This window comes from Lissotriton helveticus, chromosome 5_1 (assembly GCF_964261635.1).
Source record: "Lissotriton helveticus chromosome 5_1, aLisHel1.1, whole genome shotgun sequence".
Classification (NCBI taxonomy): Eukaryota; Metazoa; Chordata; class Amphibia; order Caudata; family Salamandridae; genus Lissotriton; species Lissotriton helveticus.
Window position 1 is genome coordinate 95,539,718 of NC_136065.1, and position 22,110 is coordinate 95,561,827.

At 46.9% G+C, this 22,110-nt stretch overlaps 1 protein-coding gene across 1 annotated transcript in view; it reads right to left on the reverse strand.

Moving 5' to 3' along the window:
- Positions 1-8,169: 8,169 nt before the first annotated feature.
- LOC144754208 (E3 ubiquitin-protein ligase TRIM39-like) overlaps positions 8,170-22,110 on the reverse strand; it is a 266,530-nt gene continuing 252,589 nt past the window's right edge. The window contains exon 7 of the mRNA XM_078641793.1: positions 8,170-9,346. Coding sequence (XP_078497919.1) covers positions 8,835-9,346 — 512 coding nt within the window. The 3' untranslated portion in view covers positions 8,170-8,834. The remainder of the gene's footprint in view (positions 9,347-22,110) is intronic.

A 22,110-nucleotide genomic window follows, 5' to 3' on the forward strand; every position in this document is an offset into this window, starting at 1 on the left:
TGGGCCAGGCCAAACCAGTTATCGTAACACACAGGAAATCCCACCAGTGAAGGGATGAGTGTGCATGCCTTATTTTATTTATTTATTTTTAGTGTTTTTTATAGCGCGAACATGACCCTGCACAGGGTATCAGAGCGCTTTACAATAGCATATAAACAACATTCTTAACTTTACATGTTACTAGCCATAGGTGATTACGTATTAGCAAATCCGTAAGAGCTAACATAACCAAAAAGTTCACATATAGATTTCTATAAAGTCTTTGGAACTAAATGAGATAGAAACTAGAATAACATTTCAACCTAGTACAGTGAGTTGCTTGTGTGGAAATTCTACCAGCCAGGCCGAATGAAATAAAAGAAGTACAGTTATAAGGATTTAAGGGAGAAATTTCCTCATATAAAACGATTTTGCTTCCTTTTTAAATTTTGCGATGGTTGGAATTCTTCTCAACTCCGGGGGGAGGGCGTTCCAAATTCTCGGTGCCGCCCCTGAGAATGCTCGGTCATAAGTTCTTTTCTTATGGAAGCGCGCCGGTTTCAGTAGTAGATCAGCATTGCTCCTGGAGGAACGGGACCCTCCCGACAACGTGAGTTTCTTGGCGAGGTAGACTGGATATTTGTTGTGAATTGCTTTGTGTGTGACACATGCCAGCTTGAACTGGATTCGTGCTTCGAAAGGAAGCCAGTTGAGAGCTTTCAAGTGGGGGGAGATATGGTCAAATTTTTTGGATCCCGCTATGAGTCTTGTGGCTGCATTAAGGCATGCTTTCAGTGGGGCTGTTGAGATCTTAGGGAGCCCGGCTAAGGTTGTGCAACCGTATTCAATCCTTGAGATGACCAATGCCTGAACTGCTGTTTTGAGGTCTGTTTTGTTTAAGAAAGGCTTTAGTTTTCTTAAGTAGCTTAAGTGGAACCTGGCGTTTTTTGCCATTGTGTTGATATGTACAGACATATTAAGGTTTTTGTCCAGAATGATACCCAGAGATTTAGTTGACTCCACAATCTTCGGAGTGCACTTTAGAGCTGTGATGAGGTTGGACCATTCAGCAATCAATGTTTTGCTTTTTTTAGGAGTAATCAGGAGGAATTCCGTTTTTTGAGGATTAAGTTTTAGGTGGTTCTTGGTTAGCCATAGAAGTGTTCTTGCTAGAGCAATGTTCATTGTCTTTAAATCTTCAGTCGACGCAACCTTAATGTACAGCTGAGTGTCATCAGCATACATATGGTAAGCAATGTTAGCATTTTGAAGTATTTCCGTAAGAGGTTCTACGTATAGATTGAAAAGTGATGGAGATAGCGTTGAGCCTTGAGGAACTCCTATAGTATTGTCAGTTGCATTTGAAAGGGTTTGATTGACCATTATTTTTTGTGATCTATTCTCCAGAAAGGAGCTGAACCAGGATAGCACTGTCCCCTCGAATCCCATCCTGTTTTTAAGTCGATCGAGGATATAGGCATGGTTCACCGTGTCGAAAGCTGACGACAGGTCCAATAAGATTAGGAGGCATGTTTTATTCTGGTCCAGAGCCAGTAAAGCGTCATCTACTATGTGCAGAATCGCAGTTTCTGTACTGTGATTTGGACGGAAACCGGATTGGCAGTCATTTAGAAGCTTGAATTTAGAGATGTGTAGGCTCAATTGATGTTGGACACATTTTTCCAGAATTTTGGCCAACATGGGAATATTGGTTACCGGTCTAAAGTTGTTCGCATCTAAAGGGTTCTCAGTCGTTTTTTTTAGGAGTGGGATGACTTGTCCTGTTTTTAAGCAGGCTGGTATTTGACCTTGAGACAACGAGGCATTAATGATCTTGGACCAGGCCGGGATTAGCAGGTGATTTATGGAGGACCAGCATTTCGCCGGAAGGGGATCATTGTAATGATTGTTAGGTTTCGAGGTCGCCATGATTTTTGAAATGTCTAATTCGCTGACCTGTGTAAAATCTGACCATCTCGCACTGTTTTTGGGTTCGGCTGATTCTGGTTCCTCCGGCACCTTATCTCCCCAGTCCTTCACCAATTCAATGTCATCCGCCGCTTTTTTGAGTTCCCTCTCCAATGAGTTGGCTTTGTTTGTAAAGAAGATCGAGAAGTCTTCGCTGTTTAAGCAAGTTTTGGCAAGGACTGGAGCTATTTTGGCCGCCTTGTTAGATTGATCTTTAAGTAGATCGAATAGTTTCCTTGGTCTATTAACTGCATTGTCCAGTTCTTTCCTGAAGAATTCTTTTTTAGATTTAATAATGCTTTTATTATACGCTTTCCTGGATTGTCTCAGTAAGGTTAGCTGGGGTGAGGAGGGGTGTTGTCGCCATTTACGTTCAGCTGATCTCAGTGACCTTCTTTCTTCATTTAGGGCTCCGTTGAACCATGGGTTTTTGTCTTTGTCTGAGAATCTTTTTAGTTTTAGCGGGGCTATGTCCTCAATGATGCTGGACATTGTTTCGTTGTAATGTAGCGTGAGGTCGTTGACGTCCTCCATGCTCATGGGTGGCTGCAGATCAATATTGCATCGTGCCGCTAGGTTTTCCATATTAATTTCTCTGGTGTCCCTAGACCATTTTTTAGGTTTAATAGTTTGTGTAGATGATTTAGATTTTCTGAGGAGGATTTCGAAGGATGCCTGTAACTAGGGATAGGTGGGATGGTGATCACCTCGAGACAGACTGAGGAGTTGTGCTTAAAGCACAGCTGGGATGTTTGACTGCTGTCCATACATGAGCAGCTGTGTGTGCGAGTACGTGCATGTGTGGTGCAAGAGGTGAGTGTGTGTTGTAGAAATGCAATGTGTGAGATAGGTAACATAGATATTTTGTTTCTGCAAATCATGCTAGCTTTCCTTTTACATGTATCAACGTTTTGTGCCACAGAGACTGTTTATACATCTACATGATAAACCGGGAACATGCTTGATGGAAACATTTAGAACATGCTTGATGGAAACATTTATAGTGCCTGTAAGGGAATGCATAGCGCTAGGTATACAACTTCCAACCAGACACACTGTTCGAACCGCTGCAGTGGCGCAGAGAAGGAGATCTACAGGTGGCGAGGATAGGCGAGCAAACACCAGAGAACACGGAGTCCTTGGTCCTCCAGACAATATGATGCCCGGTGTGTTTACTTTTACTGTAAGATATTATCATGGGATCCCTACTGCCAGCAGAATTGTAATGGTGTCTTATACTCGCCGGGGGTTCGGCCTCGCTGCCGTACTTGGCGCTGATGTTTTATGGTACTGTCGTTTTTCAACATCTTAAAAACAATAAACATGTGTTGGAAAAAATTCGAACTAAATCAATCAGTAGGTGCTACTTCCCATAAAACCACAACCATGTATTAAACATGTGGTATATATAAACAATATTTTGATTCTTATACCCAATGACTAACAATTGTATAATCAAATCACAATTTTCCAACGTACCTGGGTTTCCTTCCTAAAATAAGCCTACCGCGAGACTCAGTTGGCCATTGTTTGTGTCTACATATCCGCCTACCAACAGATGTCAGAGCACGCTTTTTCACCAGGCACACACACAACCAGCCTTTAGTGCATGCTTCCAGACACACACACCACCAGCCGTCAGTGCACGCTTTGCCACCATGCACACACACCACCAGCCATCAGTGCAAGATTTCAACAGGCACACACACACCAGCTGTCGGTGCACGCTTTCACCAGGCATACACACCACCGACTTTCAGTGCATACTTTCACCAGGCACAGACACCATAAGCCTTCAGTGCACGCTTTCACCGGGCACAAACACCACCAGCCATCAGTGCACCCTTTCACCGGGCACAAACACCACCAGCCGTCAGTGCACGCTTTCACCAGGTACACACACACGTTCAGGTACACACACACCACCAGCCGTCAGTGCACGCTTTCACCAGGTACACACACACCACCAGCCGTCAGTGCACGCTTTCACCAGGCACACACCACCAGCCGTCAGTGCATGCTTTAACCAGGCACACACACACACCACCAGCCATCAGTGCACGCTTCCACCAGGCACAAACACAACCAGCTGGCAGTGCACACTTCCACCAGGCACACACTCCACCAGCCATCAGTGCACAATTTCTACAGGCACACACACCACCAGACATCAGTGCACGCATCAATTGTTAACGCATCCACGATTAACTATTGTAGCAATCGCAGTATGGTGCACTTTACTTTTATACATATTCATCTAAAGCACAGCATGCCACCATTGCTACAAAATTAAATTCATATTTTTTTGGCCTACAATTTATAGACTTTTGTTGCAATATTTAGCAATGCCAATAGCTCAAACGTAATTAATGCAAGACCTATTGCATTGCAAATGCTTGTTTTAGGACTTGTGCGCTGCCTACAACTATAACCAATATGGAGCTGGGACACGTTACCGGCCTCGAATACACACTTCCTCCTTAACGCGAATACAATTGCGGAGTGATATGTTTGTGAATACATACAATGGCTGCAACCTGCATGCAGGGCTGTGATTGCATAACACGCCTCCCAGAGGCCATATCCTCTAGGTGGCGCCCAATGATAAGCAAAAGACTTAAAAAAGACCAGGAGTGATCTAGAGGCAAAATGCTCCTTTGCCTTAACTGTAGTGAATCCTTGCACCATACCATCCCAGTGTTAGTGTGTGAACGTTCACAGGTCCCACCTCTTATCGAACAGCAATGACTGCAACAGTGGAGAACAAGCCACTCTACGGCATTTACCTGATACTAAGCTGCATTTGTGGTCATAAAGGCTGCACATTCCGAGCCCAGATTGGAAAATACAATCTATTTTCATTTAGGTGTCTCTTTGGCCGCTGCAGGCTATCTTTTGCCCTTTGAACCTTGGTGACAGGCCCTTCCTGAACTCCAGCAGAGAACTGGCTTGTCTGATGTGCTGCGGCAGCCCATTCCATAGTTGGGCGGCTGCCGTGCTGAAGGCCCTTCCTCCCATCCTGGAGCGTCTGAATCTGGGAGTGGTCAGAAGGCCAGTGCTAGAGGATCGAAGCTGCCTTTTTGGAATATACCAGCTGAGTTTCTCTTGTAAGGGGATAGGGCCTAAGTTGTGCGCTGCTCTGAACGCAATGCAGAGTGATTTGAAGTATACCCTTTCCCTAATGGACAGCCAGTGAAGGTCTTTTAACGCCAACATAGAAGAGGACCTACGTTTCCTATTCAGCACAATCTTTGCCGCCATGGACTGGACTCTCTGCAACCCCTGAAAGATGTATTGCGGTGCTCCCAAGTACAGGGAGTTGCAGTAGTGCAGTCTGCTCAGCACTATATTCCTCACTACGAGGGTACGCGTATCTTTGGGGAGAAGTGGGAGAATCTGACGCAGCATGCGCATCAGGGAGAGGCATACCGCCACAGTTTTATTGGCCTGGGATTCCATTTGGAGATTGCTGTCCAGCAAGACTCCCAGGTTACGCACCGTTTTGGCTGGAGTCAAGGGTTCCTCTTCCGGTGTTAGTCTAAACTCCCGAGGTAGTGTAGGGACAGTCTGGCTGAGGGACAGTAGACCACCTCTGTCATCCCTCCATTAAATTGTAGGGAATGATCCTTAAGCCATCCAGCTGTCTGCCGCATGCAATCCTGAAAAATATCCATCGATATTGCCTGTTTCCTTTCCAGGGAAAACATCAGCTGGGTGTCATCAGCGTAGTTAATCAGGTCAATACCGAAGGATTTAATTATGAGGAGCAGGGGCTGTAGGTAGATGTTAAACAGAACAGGGCTGATCGCAGAGCCCTGCGGTACCCCGTGTTGCACCGGAGACTTGCTGGAGGTGAAAGGAGCCATGGTCACCATCTGTTTTCGTCCCGATAGATAGGACACCAGCCATTTTAGGGCCTGCCCCGACACCCCTATCCTCTCCAACCTTTCCACCAGTATGGCTTGTCTCACCGTATCGAATGCGGCTGACATATCGAGCAGCACAAAAATGGTGTCGCTCCAATTGTCAGCTCGCACTCGCAGATTATCCAGAACTGTCGCCAAAGCAGTCTCTGTGCTATGGCCAGGGCGGAACCCAAATTGGTCCCTGTCCAGCAGATGGTTATCCTCCAAATAGCAAGAGAGGCTTTTACTGACTAGTTTCTCCAGAATTTTAACGGGATAGGGCAGGAGGGAGATGGGTCTAAAATTAGCTGGTGACTTGGGGTCTAATGAAGGTTTTTTTAGCAGAGGTGTTACTATTGCCAACTTCCATGCCTCAGGGACGGTGCCAGCTTCCAGTGATTGACTGCAGATCTGCTGTAGCCAGAGGAAAGTTTCCTGGCCCGCTCCCTTCCAGATTTTATAAAGGAGGGGGTCAAGTGGGGAGCCAGAGGACACAGTATCGGCCAGTGTTTTGAACAAGTCGGCCGTTAGGACAGGGAATTTGTCCAGGCACGTGTTAGCCCGAATCGCTTCCTCGGGCCTCCGGGCCGAGTTATCCTGATCGCTACTACTAATAGGGTGCAACTCACCCACTATTTTCACAATTTTTTCTTTAAAATAGGCAGCAATCTCCTCGCACAATTCTTGTGAGGCAGTTACCTTCTTACTCGTGCTTGTAGGAGATGAAAGTTCCTTAACAATTTGGAACAGAGCTGTTGTGCTGTTAGAGGCTTGTAAAATAGAGTTGGCATAGTGGTTTGATTTGGCTGAAGCAATTACCTTTTTATACGTAGTCAGTGCTAACTTCATGATTGACTTGTCTGGTGCAGAGTATGTCTTCCTCCACTTCCTCTCTGCTGTCTTGCATGACATGCGTAATGGTTCGTGGACGATTCGTGGACTTCCAACATTTTAAAACATGCCTGTGAACATGGCTGTATATGTGCAGCATTTCAGGAAGGGATTCATGCACATTCCAATGTGAGGATGTTTGTTTTGTGCATGTAAGCGGCCATTTTGTAAGCTAGTCTGTGTGTGCGTGTGTGGGCGTGGGCGGGTGTGGGCGTGTGTGTGTGTGTGTGTCAGGCACCAGACCACTGACAGTTATTCATGGTAAAAACACTGCGTCTGGCAGTTTCCTGCCCTTGGCAGCCTGGCACTGGCATTTCTGGGGCAAGGGTACAGTATCCTGGTTACAGACCAGACATGTTGTCATTACAAACTCTCTTCCAAGGGAAGACACAGTCATCCAGGATTCACGTGCATTTGTTCTCGCGCGTCAGCTTCGCACTCCACATATTAACTCTTTCATGCACAACACAGGCAAAATGATGTCATCTCCTCCGTTTTAGGAACACCTAAAAACTCCAGAATGCCCTCCCAACACACATGAAGATTTCACTCTTATAAAAAAAGTCTCAAAGCCACTTTCGCATTAATTACCTTAATCTATATGCTTGGGGAAATGAATGTATCCTTGTATAATGTGACTGGCGCTCGTTTAAAGTGCTGCGACACCTTAGGTCGAGTTTACGAAAAAGAAAAAATAATACTGCCAGTCTGTGAGAAGTTTGAATGTGATGGAAGCATGTTCGAACGGGGGCAGCCGCATTTGCTCCTTCGTGAGATTGAAAGGCTGCGCCACACTGCAGGAGCAACAGTGAAATGACTGTACCAAATTTTGGAAGTGAAGGTGAAAAGATATTTTCTGGGCTAGGCTGGTCCCCGGGCTCTAAGAGCCATTTCAGACCTTGACTCGGCCCTGGTTCGGCTCGTTTTGTTGGCTCGCGCACCTCTACACGTGACACATCGCTCCCTGTGTAACCATTGCCACCGCCTCCCCCAACAGCTGCCGAGCTGTCACTTTGCGCGTGTGTGACATTCGCACCTTTTCTGGGTGTTTGTGTGACATTTAACACCTTCATGTGACGCTGCCAGGTGATGACCAATGCAGTCAGTCCGTGTGAGGGGCTCGGATATTGCCACCCTGTGTGATCTTGAAACACTGCCCCGGCTCCAGGAGGGCTCACGCACGGTCAGGTACACCCCTTCTGTGCGTGCTCAGTACCTTGCATCCTTGGAGGTTTGTTCTGTTCTTTGTTCATAATGGGTAAATCCCACCAATGGCTGTGGATGGTACAAGCACCACTGATGCTGATGCTTTTGTAACATGTCCAGTCAGTGGTGTTTTTTTAAGCCAATGGCGCGGTGCACTCTGGGGCTTGTGAGCTCCTGTTACAAGGACTCTTGACAACTTAGGCTATTAACACTTGAGACATTACTAGTCAAATGAATTTTTATTTTAAGGAACAACTGCAGTTGTACAGAAGGGTCGGGGCAGCAGCAGGTGATGAGTATTTTAAAGGGGGGTCTCTTCTCAAAAATCAGCAAACGTAAACACCTAACGCTAACTTTGGTGACAACAAAATGCAGGGGGACACAAAATGCATCCCTAGTGAGGCTCGGGTCCAAGGCCATAATACGGAGGGGACGGGTCCTCGGCCTCAACTAACTCAGAAACGATGACACGTCCTATCCCAATAATTCACCCCGACACAGCTGTGTCATGTTAAAGACACACGCCCCAAGCATGCAAGGAAGCAACTATCATGGACTAAACAAGTAACAGTAAGGCACTGAGAGTAAAGCTGTCGGGGATGGCGACTGAGCAGAAACTACAGTGACCCCACAGCCCCCCCAATCTAACTCCCCCAATCTCTCCCTCCCGCTTTCAGTTTAAACCCACCCTCTCTGGGCCTTCTGGTAGTCGAGGCAACATGTGGGCGTATCATTCTGAAGAAGATTCTATGGAATGTTGGAGTTGAAATTGTAGATGACAGTTGAGGTGTCACTGGAATTACTGCCCCCCCCCCCCTACACCTATATGCGTCCCTGCCTTTGCTCCTGGGAGGAAGGATGAGGCGCTGAAGCTCCCCGCAGCTCTCACACCAGCATCAGCTCCGCTGCATCCCAGAGACAGAAGAACGGGAAGAGCCTCTGTGTGAAGGGGGCCTGCGGGAAGGAGTAAAGAAGCTCCCTAGAGACAGCATTGTAGAGGGACAGCCGCCCCCCCTCGTAGTCCAGATACACCCTCAGCTTCAGGGGCTTCTCACGTGGGGTCAGAGGGGTCTGAGGGGAGGTGAGAGCCTTGTACTGACCCTTCCACCGCTGCACAGCCCAGACTCCCCCCTCAGGTGACCATGTGAAGCCTCCCTTCCTGTTCACAGACTCTGCTGCGACCCCCACCTGCCACGCTCCCCCCTCCTGAAGCAGCTGCACATCCCAGTAATGTCTGCCGGAGGTGAACCCCTCGCTCCCCAACACACAGGGCCAGCGGGTGAATCTCTTGGGGGTGTCCGGCAGGCGCTGTGCTGTATTTGTCCGTCTCACACGTCTCCTCCCTTCAGACAGTAGGAGCAGAGCATGAACCGTGCCAGGATCCAGAGTCACCATCACTGCAGAGAAGAGATTCACAATTAGAGATTTAATTACACAAATAAAGGCTGTAATTATTGTTTTCTGTTTTACATATGATTAATTTACACCACATCGGGAATTAGCACGCTGTGCTTGAGAGCGCGCGGCACTAGACTGCTCAGTACACTAAAGCGCACATTTATCTCGTGCACACACTACACCAAACAACACACTGCACTACAGAGGACATTCTACTACACACTACACTGCACCAGCATATTACATCACACACACTGGGCACACTGCACTACACAAAGAAATTGCAGCAGACCGGACACTGTACTAGTCAGTACACTGCATTAGATGGTACAGAGTGACAGAAGTACTGGAAGGTATACTGTACTTGTCAGTACACTGCATTAGATGGTGCAGAGTAAGAGATCTATTAGAAAGTGTACAGTACTACTCAATACTCTGCATTAGATGGTACAGAGTGACAGAGGTACTGGAAAGTATACGGTACTAGCAGTAATAATAATAAAAACATTTGTAAAGCACATGGTTACACTATAATCAGTGTGTCCCTGGGCTATGGGCACAGTCCAAAGGAAGGCAGAAATTCAGGCAATCAGCAGCAGGTGAGGTCAGATGGCACAACTCCAAAGAATTAATTTTTCGGGAAAAGATGAGTTTTAGGTTTCAGGCGGAACCTTGTGTCCGAGGGCTCCATCCGTAGTTCAATAGGCAGTGTGTTCCGCTGTTTACAGGCTAAGTATCTAAAAGAACGGCCTCCCATCCGCGCTTTATGAATGCGAGGGACATGGAATTGCATACTGCGAAGAGATCTCAGGATGCGTTTAGGACGGTAGATGGTCAGCAAATTTTGAAGATATACAGCGGCTTTGCCATGTGCAATGCGGTGGGCCATACACATAGTTTTAAACAGGATGCGTTCCCTTATAGGGAGCCAGTGGAGAGTAGCTAAAGCTTGTTTCCCTGATGTCTTTCTGGGCAGATTAAGAACGAGTCTGGCAGCCGCATTTTGAACACATTGGAGTTGGTGGATCCTTTTTTGTTAAGAAGTTTTGTTGGAGAAGTGTGGCTCACTGGTTAGAGGGGGCAGACCCGTAAGCAGAGAATGGCCCGGGACCAGGGTTCGATTCCCGACGCGGCAGGGTCGTGGACCAGGGTCAGCGGATTCGATAATTCTCGCCTCGGTGCCTACTCTAGTCAGAAACCACACTCGGCAACTCTGGGCATCAGCTTGCCTCATCTTCACAACGGCCCCCCCAGACCGCCGGGGATGCTTGGTCGCACCTTAGAGATACCCATCAGGGACCATCTTTCAGGGTGAGCCAGGACGGGTTCCCCAGCGGTCGAAGCGTGGAGATACTCCTCCGGGAGTCGATTCCTAGCGCTATATGAACCCGCAATTAAATTAAATCTAAGATTTTTCGAAGGGCTTTCAGAATGCCATAGCATTTGCCTGACGTACTTCCAATGTGTTGTTCAAACGAGAGATGAGTATCCAGGTGAATACCTAAGTTCTTCACAAGGTCTGAAGGGGTGGGTGTGTGACCTAGTTCCGGGGGCCACCAGGCCGACGACCAGATAGATGGCCTCTTACCGATCACTAACAACTCGGTTTTATTCCCGTTAGGGCGGAGGCAGTTATTATTCATCCAACCAGCGAAAGCAGTTAGACAGGCGGAGAAATTGGCTGCCGCCTCAGTGGGACTTTGAGACAAAGTGATCACCAATTGTGTATCGTCAGCCTAGGATACAATTTCCACACCATATGATTCCACAATCCTCGGAAGGGGCTCCATATAGAGGTTGAACAATGTAGGGCTCAAAATAGAGACTTGTGGAACCCCCTGTTTTAGACACCGTGGTGTTGATTTGAATGGAGGGCAATGAACTTGGAAGCTCCTGTCTGCAAGGAATGAGCATAGCCAATTGTAAGCCGGTCCCTCAACTCCGACCTCACTGAGACGGGCTAGTAGCAAGGAGTGCGCAACAGTATCGAAAGCCACGCTTAGGTCTAATAATACTAAAGCAGCTGCCTCTCCCTCATCCACTTTTTGCCAGAGGGTCTTCGTGGAGAAGAGAAGAGTGGTTTCCGTTGAATGGCTTGCACTAAAGACGGATTGGGAAGGGTGGAAAAGTAGGCTTTCTTCCATGAATTTCATTAGCTGGATATTAACTATTTTTTCCATCACTTTCATACAGAAAGGAAGGAGCGAAATAGGCCGGAGATTCTCCAATTGAGATATATTTAAATTTGGTTTCTTTTTTTATAGGGATAACCTGAGCCCTTTTCCAGTCAGCAGGCACGTGGCCTTCCTGAAAGGAGAGAGTGGCCATATGATCTATATGGTTAATCAGGAATTCCAGCTGGTTCCTAAAAATCTTAACGGAGCAGCATCGGTGGGAGATCCTGATTGAATGCGGAACGCAATTCTCAGTAATTCCAATCTCGGAGGGACCTCGAAACAATTCAAGTGTTTGACCACTATATTCCTCACACTACCGTCAGGGTCAGATATATCCTTACCAGGCCCTGTCGGGAAGGAGGCGTATATCTTCTCCACCTTCTTCACGAAGTGGTCCGCAATAGACTCACAGACCTCTTCGGAGACAGTGTCTTGGGCCACTGTCCTATTGGGCACCGTCAGCTCCTTGTATATTGAGAATAATTCCTTAGTAGAAACCTCGGCTGACTCATTTCTCTCCCTTAAAAATTCTCTTTTCACTTTCCTTATCAGTTTGTGATACTTCCTCATTCTGTTCTTATATTGCAGCTTATGGGTGGTACCATAATCTTTACGCCAAGTGCGTTCTAGATCTTTACAAGCGGATTTGGCTGCTTTTAATTCCTCATTAAACCATGGGGCAGATTTAGTGCGCCGTGCTGAGGCCCTATTTGCCCATGGTGCCACTTTGTCTAGTGCTGTGGTCAACCAGTCTTCATAAACTTTCCAAGCCTCATTGAGGGTCCCTCTTAACGGAGGATAGGCATGCTTCAAGGCAAGCTCAAATGTTTCTTAGCTAAATTTCTTCCAATTACTACGTTTGGGAAATGAGGGTTTCCTCGATATTATCCCTATAGATCTACTTAAAACGGAAAACAGTACAAGGCAGTGATCCGACCAGGGAACCCTGATGGGGCACTGTGCTTTCACTGCGTCCCAGATGGCAAATATCGGATCAAGGAGATGGCCCGTTTGATGTGTGGGTGTCAGTGATAGAAGGTTAAACATCAAAGACTTCATGGAGGCAATAACCCTTTGAGCCTCTTTGCAACCTACGTCCTCGAAATGTAGGTTCAGGTTGCCCAATATTAGGACTCTGCTATATCGTAGTGCTGGTTGGGTCATCACCTCTAACAAGCTGTCTATGAATTGAGTGGACGTCCTTGGAGGGCGGTAGAAAAGATAGCCATTTATGGTGTAATTAGGGGACACTTTAATAGAGAAGAAACCTGCTTCACTATTAGTGATATTCACTGATTCTAGGGTGCAAGTTAGTTCCAGTTTATGCACCAGCGCTAATCCACCACCTCGCTGGGCCCCCCTGTCAGTTCTCAATAAGCTGTATGTGTGAGGAAGGGCTTCCAGAATCTCTGGGGCGGACGCCTCATCTAGCCACGTCTCTGTTAAAAATAGCACATCCATTTGGAAGTCCATTAGCAGATCATGGATTTCCAATCGGTGCGGCAATTCACCTGAAACATGTTAAGTTTCTTTACCTCCCTCTCATCACTCCGAGAAACTAAGGGGTCGTAAAGGCATACCTTACACTGATAAGGCATCATTTCCGCGTGCATACTATGCCTGCATACTTCTTTAGTCTTAGGGCACCAGTTTAACAGCTGTTCTTGCGTATACTGAAGACTGTTAGATCCCTCTGAGCTCATTCGAGCAGGGGTTCTGGCCCCGGGCCGTGCCCAGTCGCGGACGGGCGCAGACGGGCTTGCCTTTGGCGTGCCGGCGGTGCGGCCGCTGTCCTTCCCTCATTAAGTAAGCGGCAGGACAGCGAGACTAGAGCGCTAACCTGTTTCCTGCAGTGCTCAGAAGTGCTGGGCTCCTCACCCTCCGCAAACAAACGCCCAGAATGGACGCGGCGGACCGGGGGGGGGGAACAAGAAGCAACAGGTACGCAGAAAGCAAATAGGAAGCACACTCGGGCTACAAATTGCAAGCAATAATTTTAAAAAAAGTGTAAAATAGTAACAGGTAAAACGAGGTTCAGGGCGCCTCACGTGCCCGATCACTCAATTGCTGCTTTCTTCAAATGGATGCATCTGTCTCTGCCACAGACAGACCTGCATCCACAGCGCGGCCGCTGTCCTTCCCTCGTTAAGTAAGAGGCAGGACAGCGAAACTAGAGCGCTAACCTGTTTCCTGCAGTGCCCGGAAGTGCTGGGCTCCTCACCCTCCGCAAACAAAAGCCCACAATGGACGCGGCGGACCGGGGCGGGTAACAAGAAACAACAGGTACGCAGAAAGCAAATAGGAAGCACACTCTGGCAGTACACTGCATTACAAGACACTGAGTGACAGAAGTCTTGGAAGATATACTATACTAGGCATTAAACAGAACACTGCTTTGGATTCTACAGAGTAAGAGACCTATTAGAAGATATACTGCACTAGTCAGTACACTGCATTAGAAGATAGTGAGTGACACAGCTAATCCAAGGTATGCACTACTAGTAAAAATGCAATATATGGTACAGAGTGACAGAGCTACTAGAAGGTATACTGTACTAATCAGTATACTGCAGAGAGACAGAGTTACTCCAAGGTATAGAGAACTACTCAGTACATTGCATTAGATGGTATTGAATGACAGAGCTGCTCCAAGGTATACAGTACTAGTCAGTGCACTGAATTAGATTGTACAGAGTGACAGAGCGAGTAGAATGTGTACTGTACCAGTCAGTACACTACGTTAGATGGTACAGAGTGACAGAGCTTAATGGCAGCTCCTCCGTATTGGCGGAGGAGCGTCGCCCCACTGCCTGGCTCAGAGCCAGCAAATGTAAAATAAAACAATGTTCTTGCATCATTTTCTTTTACCCTTGCTGGTTCTTAGCCAGTGGTGTTGGGAGGGGCGGGCCGAGGTATGGGAAGGGGGAGGAGGAGTGCTTCGTGCACTCCACTCCCTAAGTGTGCATATTTATTTTGGCCGGCCAGCTTAGTCCGACCAAAACAAAAGAGCGCAGTTAAGTTTTCTCAAGCCCAGCTGCATTGAGCAGCCGGGCAGTAGAAACCCCATAGACTCCCTGGTCTGAGCAGGCCATCTAAGCCCGGGTATTGGACAGGGAGTCTGTCCCAGGGGCTGCTGGGACCAGCAGGCAGGAACTGGAAGAGGAGAGGCGGCGTGAGGAGACGGAACGCTGGAGGAGGCAAAAGGTAAGAGGTAAGTTTATTATTATTTTTATAGTGTATTCCCACTCTCTACACCGGGCGATGCCTCCCGCGTGACGACTCCCGTGCCATCACACCCGCCCCACCACCTTTTGTTTATAGTGGCTGCCGCTGCCAGACCTACTTGAAGGTGTACTGTTCTATTAAGTACACTGGATTAGATGGCACAGAGTGGCAGAGCTACTCGAAGATATACCACACTAGTCAGTACCCTGCATTAGAAAGTGCACAGTAACTACTAGAAGGTATGTAGTACTAGTCAGGACACTGTATTAGATGCGAACGCGAACTCACCGGATCCAGCCGTGAGGGGAACGGCCTTCAGCATCCATCTGCGGGGGCCTTAATGCGAGCCAGAAGCGCTCTGTCACGCAAGCCCCTATCTTTGCCATCATTGCCTGCTGCTAGAGGGGGAGCCGATTTGCCAGGCTATACGTGAGGCCCAGGACTACAACTTCCAGGGGGCCTCAGTGACGTGCACGCAGAGCACGTCACTGAGGAGGTCACTGACGAGGTACCTGCACGCCGCACTGCGCTTTGCGCTTCATGTGCCACGTTGCTGCTTTTAATCTTACCTTTTTGCTATTTGTGTTCTTTGAGTTGTTTTCTCCCCTGTTTTTAACCGCGATACATCTCCACCTCACTCGCACTGTAATCGGCATTCACCGCTGTTTAGCGGGTCCAGTTCCTGGGGTGGGGAAATTTTTAGGCGCCATCTTGGAGTGGTGTGGACTGGTAGTGGGCGTCACCGGCGAGCGGTCTAGCGCTCCGGATGACCAGAAGGACGCTTACTTAAGGCGACCAGCCCTGGGGATAGCCCTGACGAGGTACCTGCACGCCGCACTGCGCTTTGCACTTCATGTGCCGCGTTGCTGATTTTAATCTTACCTTTTTGCTATTTGTGTTCTTTGAGTTGTTTTCTCCCCTGTTTTTAACCGCGATACATCTCCCCCTCACTCGCACTGTAATCGGCATTCACCGCTGTTTAGCGGGTTCGGTTCCTGGGGTGGGGAAATTTTTAGGCGCCATCTTGGAGTGGTGTAGACTGGTAGTGAGCGTCACCGGCGAGCGGTCTAGCGCTCTGGATGACCAGAGGGACGCTTACTTAAGGCGACCAGCCCTGGGGATAGCCCTGACGAGGTACCTGCACGCCGCACTGCGCTTTGCGCTTCATGTGCCGCGTTGCTGCTTTTAATCTTACCTTTTTGCTATTTGTGTTCTTTGAGTTGTTTTCTCCCCTGTTTTTAACCGTGATACATCTCCCCCTCACTCGCACTGTAATGGGCATTCACCGCTGTTTAGCGGGTCCGGTTCCTGGGGTGGGGACATTTTTAGGCGCCATCTTGGAGTGGTGTGGACTGGTAGTGGGCGTCACCGGCGAGCGGTCTAGCGCTCCGGATGACCAGAGGGACGCTTACTTAAGGGGACCAGCCCTGGGGATAGCCCTGACGAGGTACCTGCACGCCGCACTGCGCTGTGCGCTTCATGTGCCGCGTTGCTGCTTTTAATCTTACCTTTTTGCTATTTGTGTTCTTTGAGTTGTTTTCTCCCCTGTTTTTAACTGCGATACATCTCCCCCTCACTCGCACTGTAATGGGCATTCACCGCTGTTTAGCGGGTCCGGTTCCTGGGTGGGGAAATTTTTAGGCGCCATCTTGGAGTCGTGTAGACTGGTAGTGGGCGTCTCCGGCGAGCGGTCTAGCGCTCTGGATGACCAGAGGGACGCTTACTTAAGGCGACCAGCCCTGGGGATAGCCCTGACGAGGTACCTGCACGTATCACTGCGCTTTGCGCTTCATGTGCCGCGTTGCTGCTTTTAATCTTACCTTTTTGCTATTTGTGTTCTTGGAGTTGTTTTCTCCCCTGTTTTTAACCGCGATACATCTCCCCCTCACTCGCACTGTAATCGGCATTCACCGCTGTTTAGCGGGTCCGGTTCCTGGGGTGGGGAAATTTTTAGGCGCCATCTTGGAGTGGTGTGGATTGGTAGTGGGCGTCACCGGCGAGCGGTCTAGCGCTCCGGATGACCAGAGGGACGCTTACTTAAAGCTCCCCACTAAGCGCAGCGGGATCGCGCAGCGGGCGCGCCCTCGCTGCGTCTGAGTCGTGCCAGAGTCCTGCCCGTCTGCGCCCGTCAGCGCTAAGGAAGCGCGGGTCGTGGCAGGACTCTGGATAGGAGACCTCCCATCATGACTCACCCTACTATTGTCGTGTATTTCTATAGGTTCTGAATCGATCCCCCTATTCCTGACCCTATTCTGGTTAAACTACCTAGCTAGTTAACTAACAGTCAGCCCATGAGGCAAGAAATCCCCCATGATGCAGATACCGTTATCTGACGCAGTCACACTACGGCACAGGAACGTGTTATCTGATTAGGTCATAACGCTTGAGATCTAATTAGACAAGCGACATTCCTCCAGCCCCTGATAAGGCATACGACGTTCTCATAACAAATCAAACCTATGACAACCTGGATAATCCGTGCGGCCATTGTTTTGATTTCACAGAGAACTTTAGTAAAGAATGTGCTAACGAGCAAGTCGTATGACATCTTTATTGACGCACCTATGTCCATCCTTACGTCAATCCCGGCACCTTTAAGGTATAAATATTGCCGACCTTGCCCTATGCAAAGACACGCGTGGTGACAAGACGGAGCAGCCATACTTGCCGAAGCCGAGAGCAGAAGCAGACCCCGCAGGCAGCAGCCCCGCCTTCCTGACGCGCTGAGAGACGCGCTGCTATCTCAAGCCGAGAGACCCAGCACCGGCGCTTCCGGGTAGCCCTCGCAGGCAGCCTGGAATATCGAGAGCAGAGAAAGAGATACCATTCCTCATTCATCCTAAATTTCAGGTACAGAACTGAATAACCCCTCCTAGAGAATTCTTTAGTTATTCACTTGGCAAAAACAAACTTAACTTAAACTGTAACTTTCTATTCCCGCCCACGCATTAGACTTAGGTCAGGTACACGGGGTAGGCGTATTTAGAAACACCAGTTGAGTACGTTTAGTCAAATGTATATGTATATGTAAATATATTTTAATCATTTTAAACATCATATGGCTCAGAAACCATATCAATGTTTTTACAGTATTATTTTATACTATTGCTTTTAATGTATGCACTTTACTTAACTATAAGTATTGCAATAATATCGATCCATTTCTCATGTATGAGAAAAGAGACTGATCAATAAATAACACCTTTTTATTGAACACGCCTGTCTCTTCCTTTTCTCTACATTCTGATGAGACTAAGAATGCACGTACTGACTGAGTAAAATAATTGCCTTGTGCTCACACGACTCTTGAGATTGACTCTTGATTAGGGGAGAGCAAAGTTGTCATGTTCTATGGTTGTCAGAAACTAAATCCCTTCTTGTCTAATCAGGGGAGTTAATCCTTCCTTGAACATTCGAGAAAGTTTCTAGCGAACTCTGAGCTTAGCTGGCAAACCCAAAAATTAAGTCTAGTATCGACAGTAGTAGACCTAGTTAACGTCTGGCCTAGGCCTTTACTGCTGTAGGTACTATTCCAATGCGCAGAGCCTATTGGGAAAATAGGAGCTACACTACATGGCGCCCAACGCGTTTGGAAAGGGCGATAAAACTAACGTAAGACATTTAGAGTAACTCAGTCGTGCTTTCTCACTCAGACCCCTTTTCCCAAATACTCCAAAGACGTCTGGAGTGGGTGAAAGGTTATTATATCCTCCAAAACCTCGCAGGAGGGAACTCCTATGTATGGTTCTTGGTCTAGTCAACGTTGAAGGATAAACAGTGTTCCAAAATATTGTGCATCTAATCTTTGTTCCATAAAGAAACCTGATCTGCAAATTAACATAATACCATCCTGTCCGTAAAATGGGAGACAGTAATGAAGAAAGAGAGGCAGTTAGATTAGCAGCTGAAATAGCAGCAGCTGATAATACAGCACTGACAGCAGACCCGGATATAATACTCATCCAGGTCGCCAAAAGGAGATCTATAACTCTAAAACTTATAGAAAATGGACTGACACCTAGAGGTGGCACAGTCCTATTCGTAATTGAGGCACACGAATATCGGCAGACAGAGGTATACTATACATGGATACATTTTCCAGCAGCAAATACTGTAACAAAGTACTTCCACTATTACAAAGTAGAGGAACCTCCTAATGAGTACACTCCTTTCGAGGAGGTGGAAGTACCACTCAAATTCCAAGAGCATTTGCTCTTATTTGATGGCGCCCTAATACATAACAATCACATTACAAGGCTCGGTCCTTTAGGAAGACCAGGAGCAACGTGGCCGGTCCTAGCCGGATACACACCACATCCAGACATCGATAGGATGCCTGCAGCTGAATTATTAACACAGCTGAAACAATTACTAAAAATTCATAGACAATTAGTTCAGTATGTAATGCGGACTTCAACAATTCAGCCAGCGATTAAACTTCCACAGCTGACCCCTTACCAGGGGAACACAAATAAAATTACACCACAGAACATCCAATCCTGCCTAGGTAAAGTTCCAGCTAAACGGGAACAAATACCATTCTGGTTGGCACAGAAAATCACCCAAATAGAGGCGGTGTTTCCTGACACCACCCCGCTGGAAAAACACAGGATTCTGACTATATGTCTCCCAATGGGAATCGCACCACACATTGAGGACTGTGACACTTGGGGTACAGTCTTTGCTTCCATCTATACAAAAACGCACGGTGTTCCATCCATTTCGGTGATACCAGATGTGCTAAAACAAATTCAAGATGAATACGGTCCAGAACCTGCTTTAACTCTTGGTATGAAATTACTGAAAGACTTCAAGCAGGTCTCGGCTATATTATTAGCCAACATAAAAGGTGAAGCAGCAAACGTGGCGATCCGCCAGAGGTTAAAAGAGACAGATATAGCAGACCAACCAGCTGAAATTGCCAGAATCATAGAAAAATCCTATGAAGAACTAGGCAGAGATAGTCTAGGTGGAATACCAGTAAAACCGCAACTGACTACAAGTCCAGAAAAAATATTTTTTAATAATAATAATTCACCAAAAAAGAACTGGGATGGAAACAAACAATCCAATGCTAAAGAAAAGAAATTCCAGTCCAGAGGAAGGTCTCCTAGGCGAAGAGAGAAATCTCCAAACCCGAGACAAAGGTCACACCAGAGTGACCCCTCTGGGAATAGATATAACCTTAGAAATAGGGATAATATTAAAAAACCTGATAGATATCAAGACATTGATACACGTCCCTCTCAATCTTTTCAGACTTCCTCGCAGAAATCGGAAAGAAGAGGACGATCAGAAGACCACGCCAAGTCCAAAGACAAGGAACCTGCTCAACTAAAAAAGAAATTACAATTTCCAAAAAAGAAGGTAGCCAGTATCAAGGTAGTTAACAATGCCGAGAATACTGAGGACACAACTGAAAAGCGGAGAGTGGGCTCAGACAATGCTAGACAGCGCAGCAGAGGTGAGCATAGCTCGCAAAGTCCTTATGAATCATCTGGACACAGTGGACACGAATGAATACCTTCAAGTGGAAACTGCAGATACCAGAGTTAGCAAGCCCCACAAAATATACGAGATAACATTACGTATAGAGGGAGATAAGACTAGGAAAATAAGGGGACTATTTTGGGATAACCTCTCCAAGGGCTATGACATCCTTCTAGCTGAAAAAGACTGGCCACCAGAGTTTGTCAGGGAGTGCCCTCATGGCGAAGAAGTAATTATGCCTGCCTTCTCGAATCAAATACCGATTCATAAAAAATATACACTTGCTAGAAAGTGGGCAGTGGCCTTAGCACCTGCTTTATATAAAAATCATGTAGGATGGGATGAGGATTCTCCTCCTCACAAAATCCAGTTAAAATCACAACCAACTGCACAAAGGCAGTACCCAATTAAGCAAGAAGCTAAAAAACAAGTAAATGAAATACTAGATCAGCTAGAATACCAGGGGGTGATTGAAACTTGCACCTCACAAATGAACAATCCTTTGTTTCCGGTCTCCAAACGAGACAATTCGTACCGTCTAGTTTTGGATTACCGACACCTTAACACATGTTGCAAAACCTTTGCAGTGCAAAACTCACACAGTGCTGCACTAATGAATAACATAGTGCGCAAAAAATACAAAACAACCTTGGACATCTCCAATGGATTCTTTTGTCAAAACATAGCACCAGAGAGCAGATCTTTAACTGCATTCTCAGTAAATGGCACTCAAAAACAATTCTGTCGGTTAGCCCAGGGGTACAAGAACAGCCCGGGGGTATTCTCAGCGAGAGTAACAGAATTACTACAACTATATGATGATGAAGCGTTATCTTATGTTGATGACATTTACTTAACAGATGATGACTTGGAGACTCACTTGAAAAGAGTGAACACCATAATACTTGGTTTCACTACAGAGGGTTACAAATTCAACTTCAAAAAGTCCAGAATTGCCCATCTGACAGTCCTATTCTTAGGATATGAGTTATCAAGTGAAGGCAAAAGCCTGGCAGACAATTTCCTAGAGAAATGTGCCGTAATCCAAGCTCCTAAAACACTAAAAAACCTACAGTCAATTCTAGGCTTCCTAAATTTCGGAAGAACTTACATTGCAAATTACGCAGAAAGGGTCAAACCCCTTTATGATCTAATTAAGCCAGACTTTAAAAGATCCAGTTGGACTCAAACACACACAGAAATTTTGAGATCCTTACAAACAGACATGCTAATTAAAACAAAATTAGAAACCCGTGATAATACACGCAACCTTGTGATCCGAGTCATCCCAGGGAGATGCGGATTCACATACCTGACCTCTAATGAGGGAGAAAAGGTACCAATTGCATTCAAATCACACTTGTACACTAAGGCTGAAATGAAATTTAGCCCAACGGAAAAAATTCTTACAGCAACACAGACAGCTATAGCAAAAGAACGAGCCCTGGCACAAGGTAAACGAATAATAATCGTGACACCAATACCAGCCTTAGAGGCGGTAACAAAGGCAAGCATTCCAAATGCTAAAGCACTCCATCCGAGATGGATACAATGGGCTAACTCTCTTGCTGCAACAGACGTGGTGTACAAATTTGATCCTTACTTAAAAACACAAGAATTTCTACAATATGAATTTGAATGTCCTCTGCCAACCGAAATTCTGCCTCTAGACCAATACGGCTGTATAATATATACAGACGGATCAGCACAACCCGCAGTAGGGGGTAAACAAGCTTACAGTGCTGCGTGCGCGATTGTTAAAGGTCGTTGGCACGAAGGGAAATTTAAACCAACCCTAACTAAAACACAATCTCTAGGAGATTGTACAGCTCAGCGAGCTGAACTACTAGCATTCAAGATGGCGCTTGAAA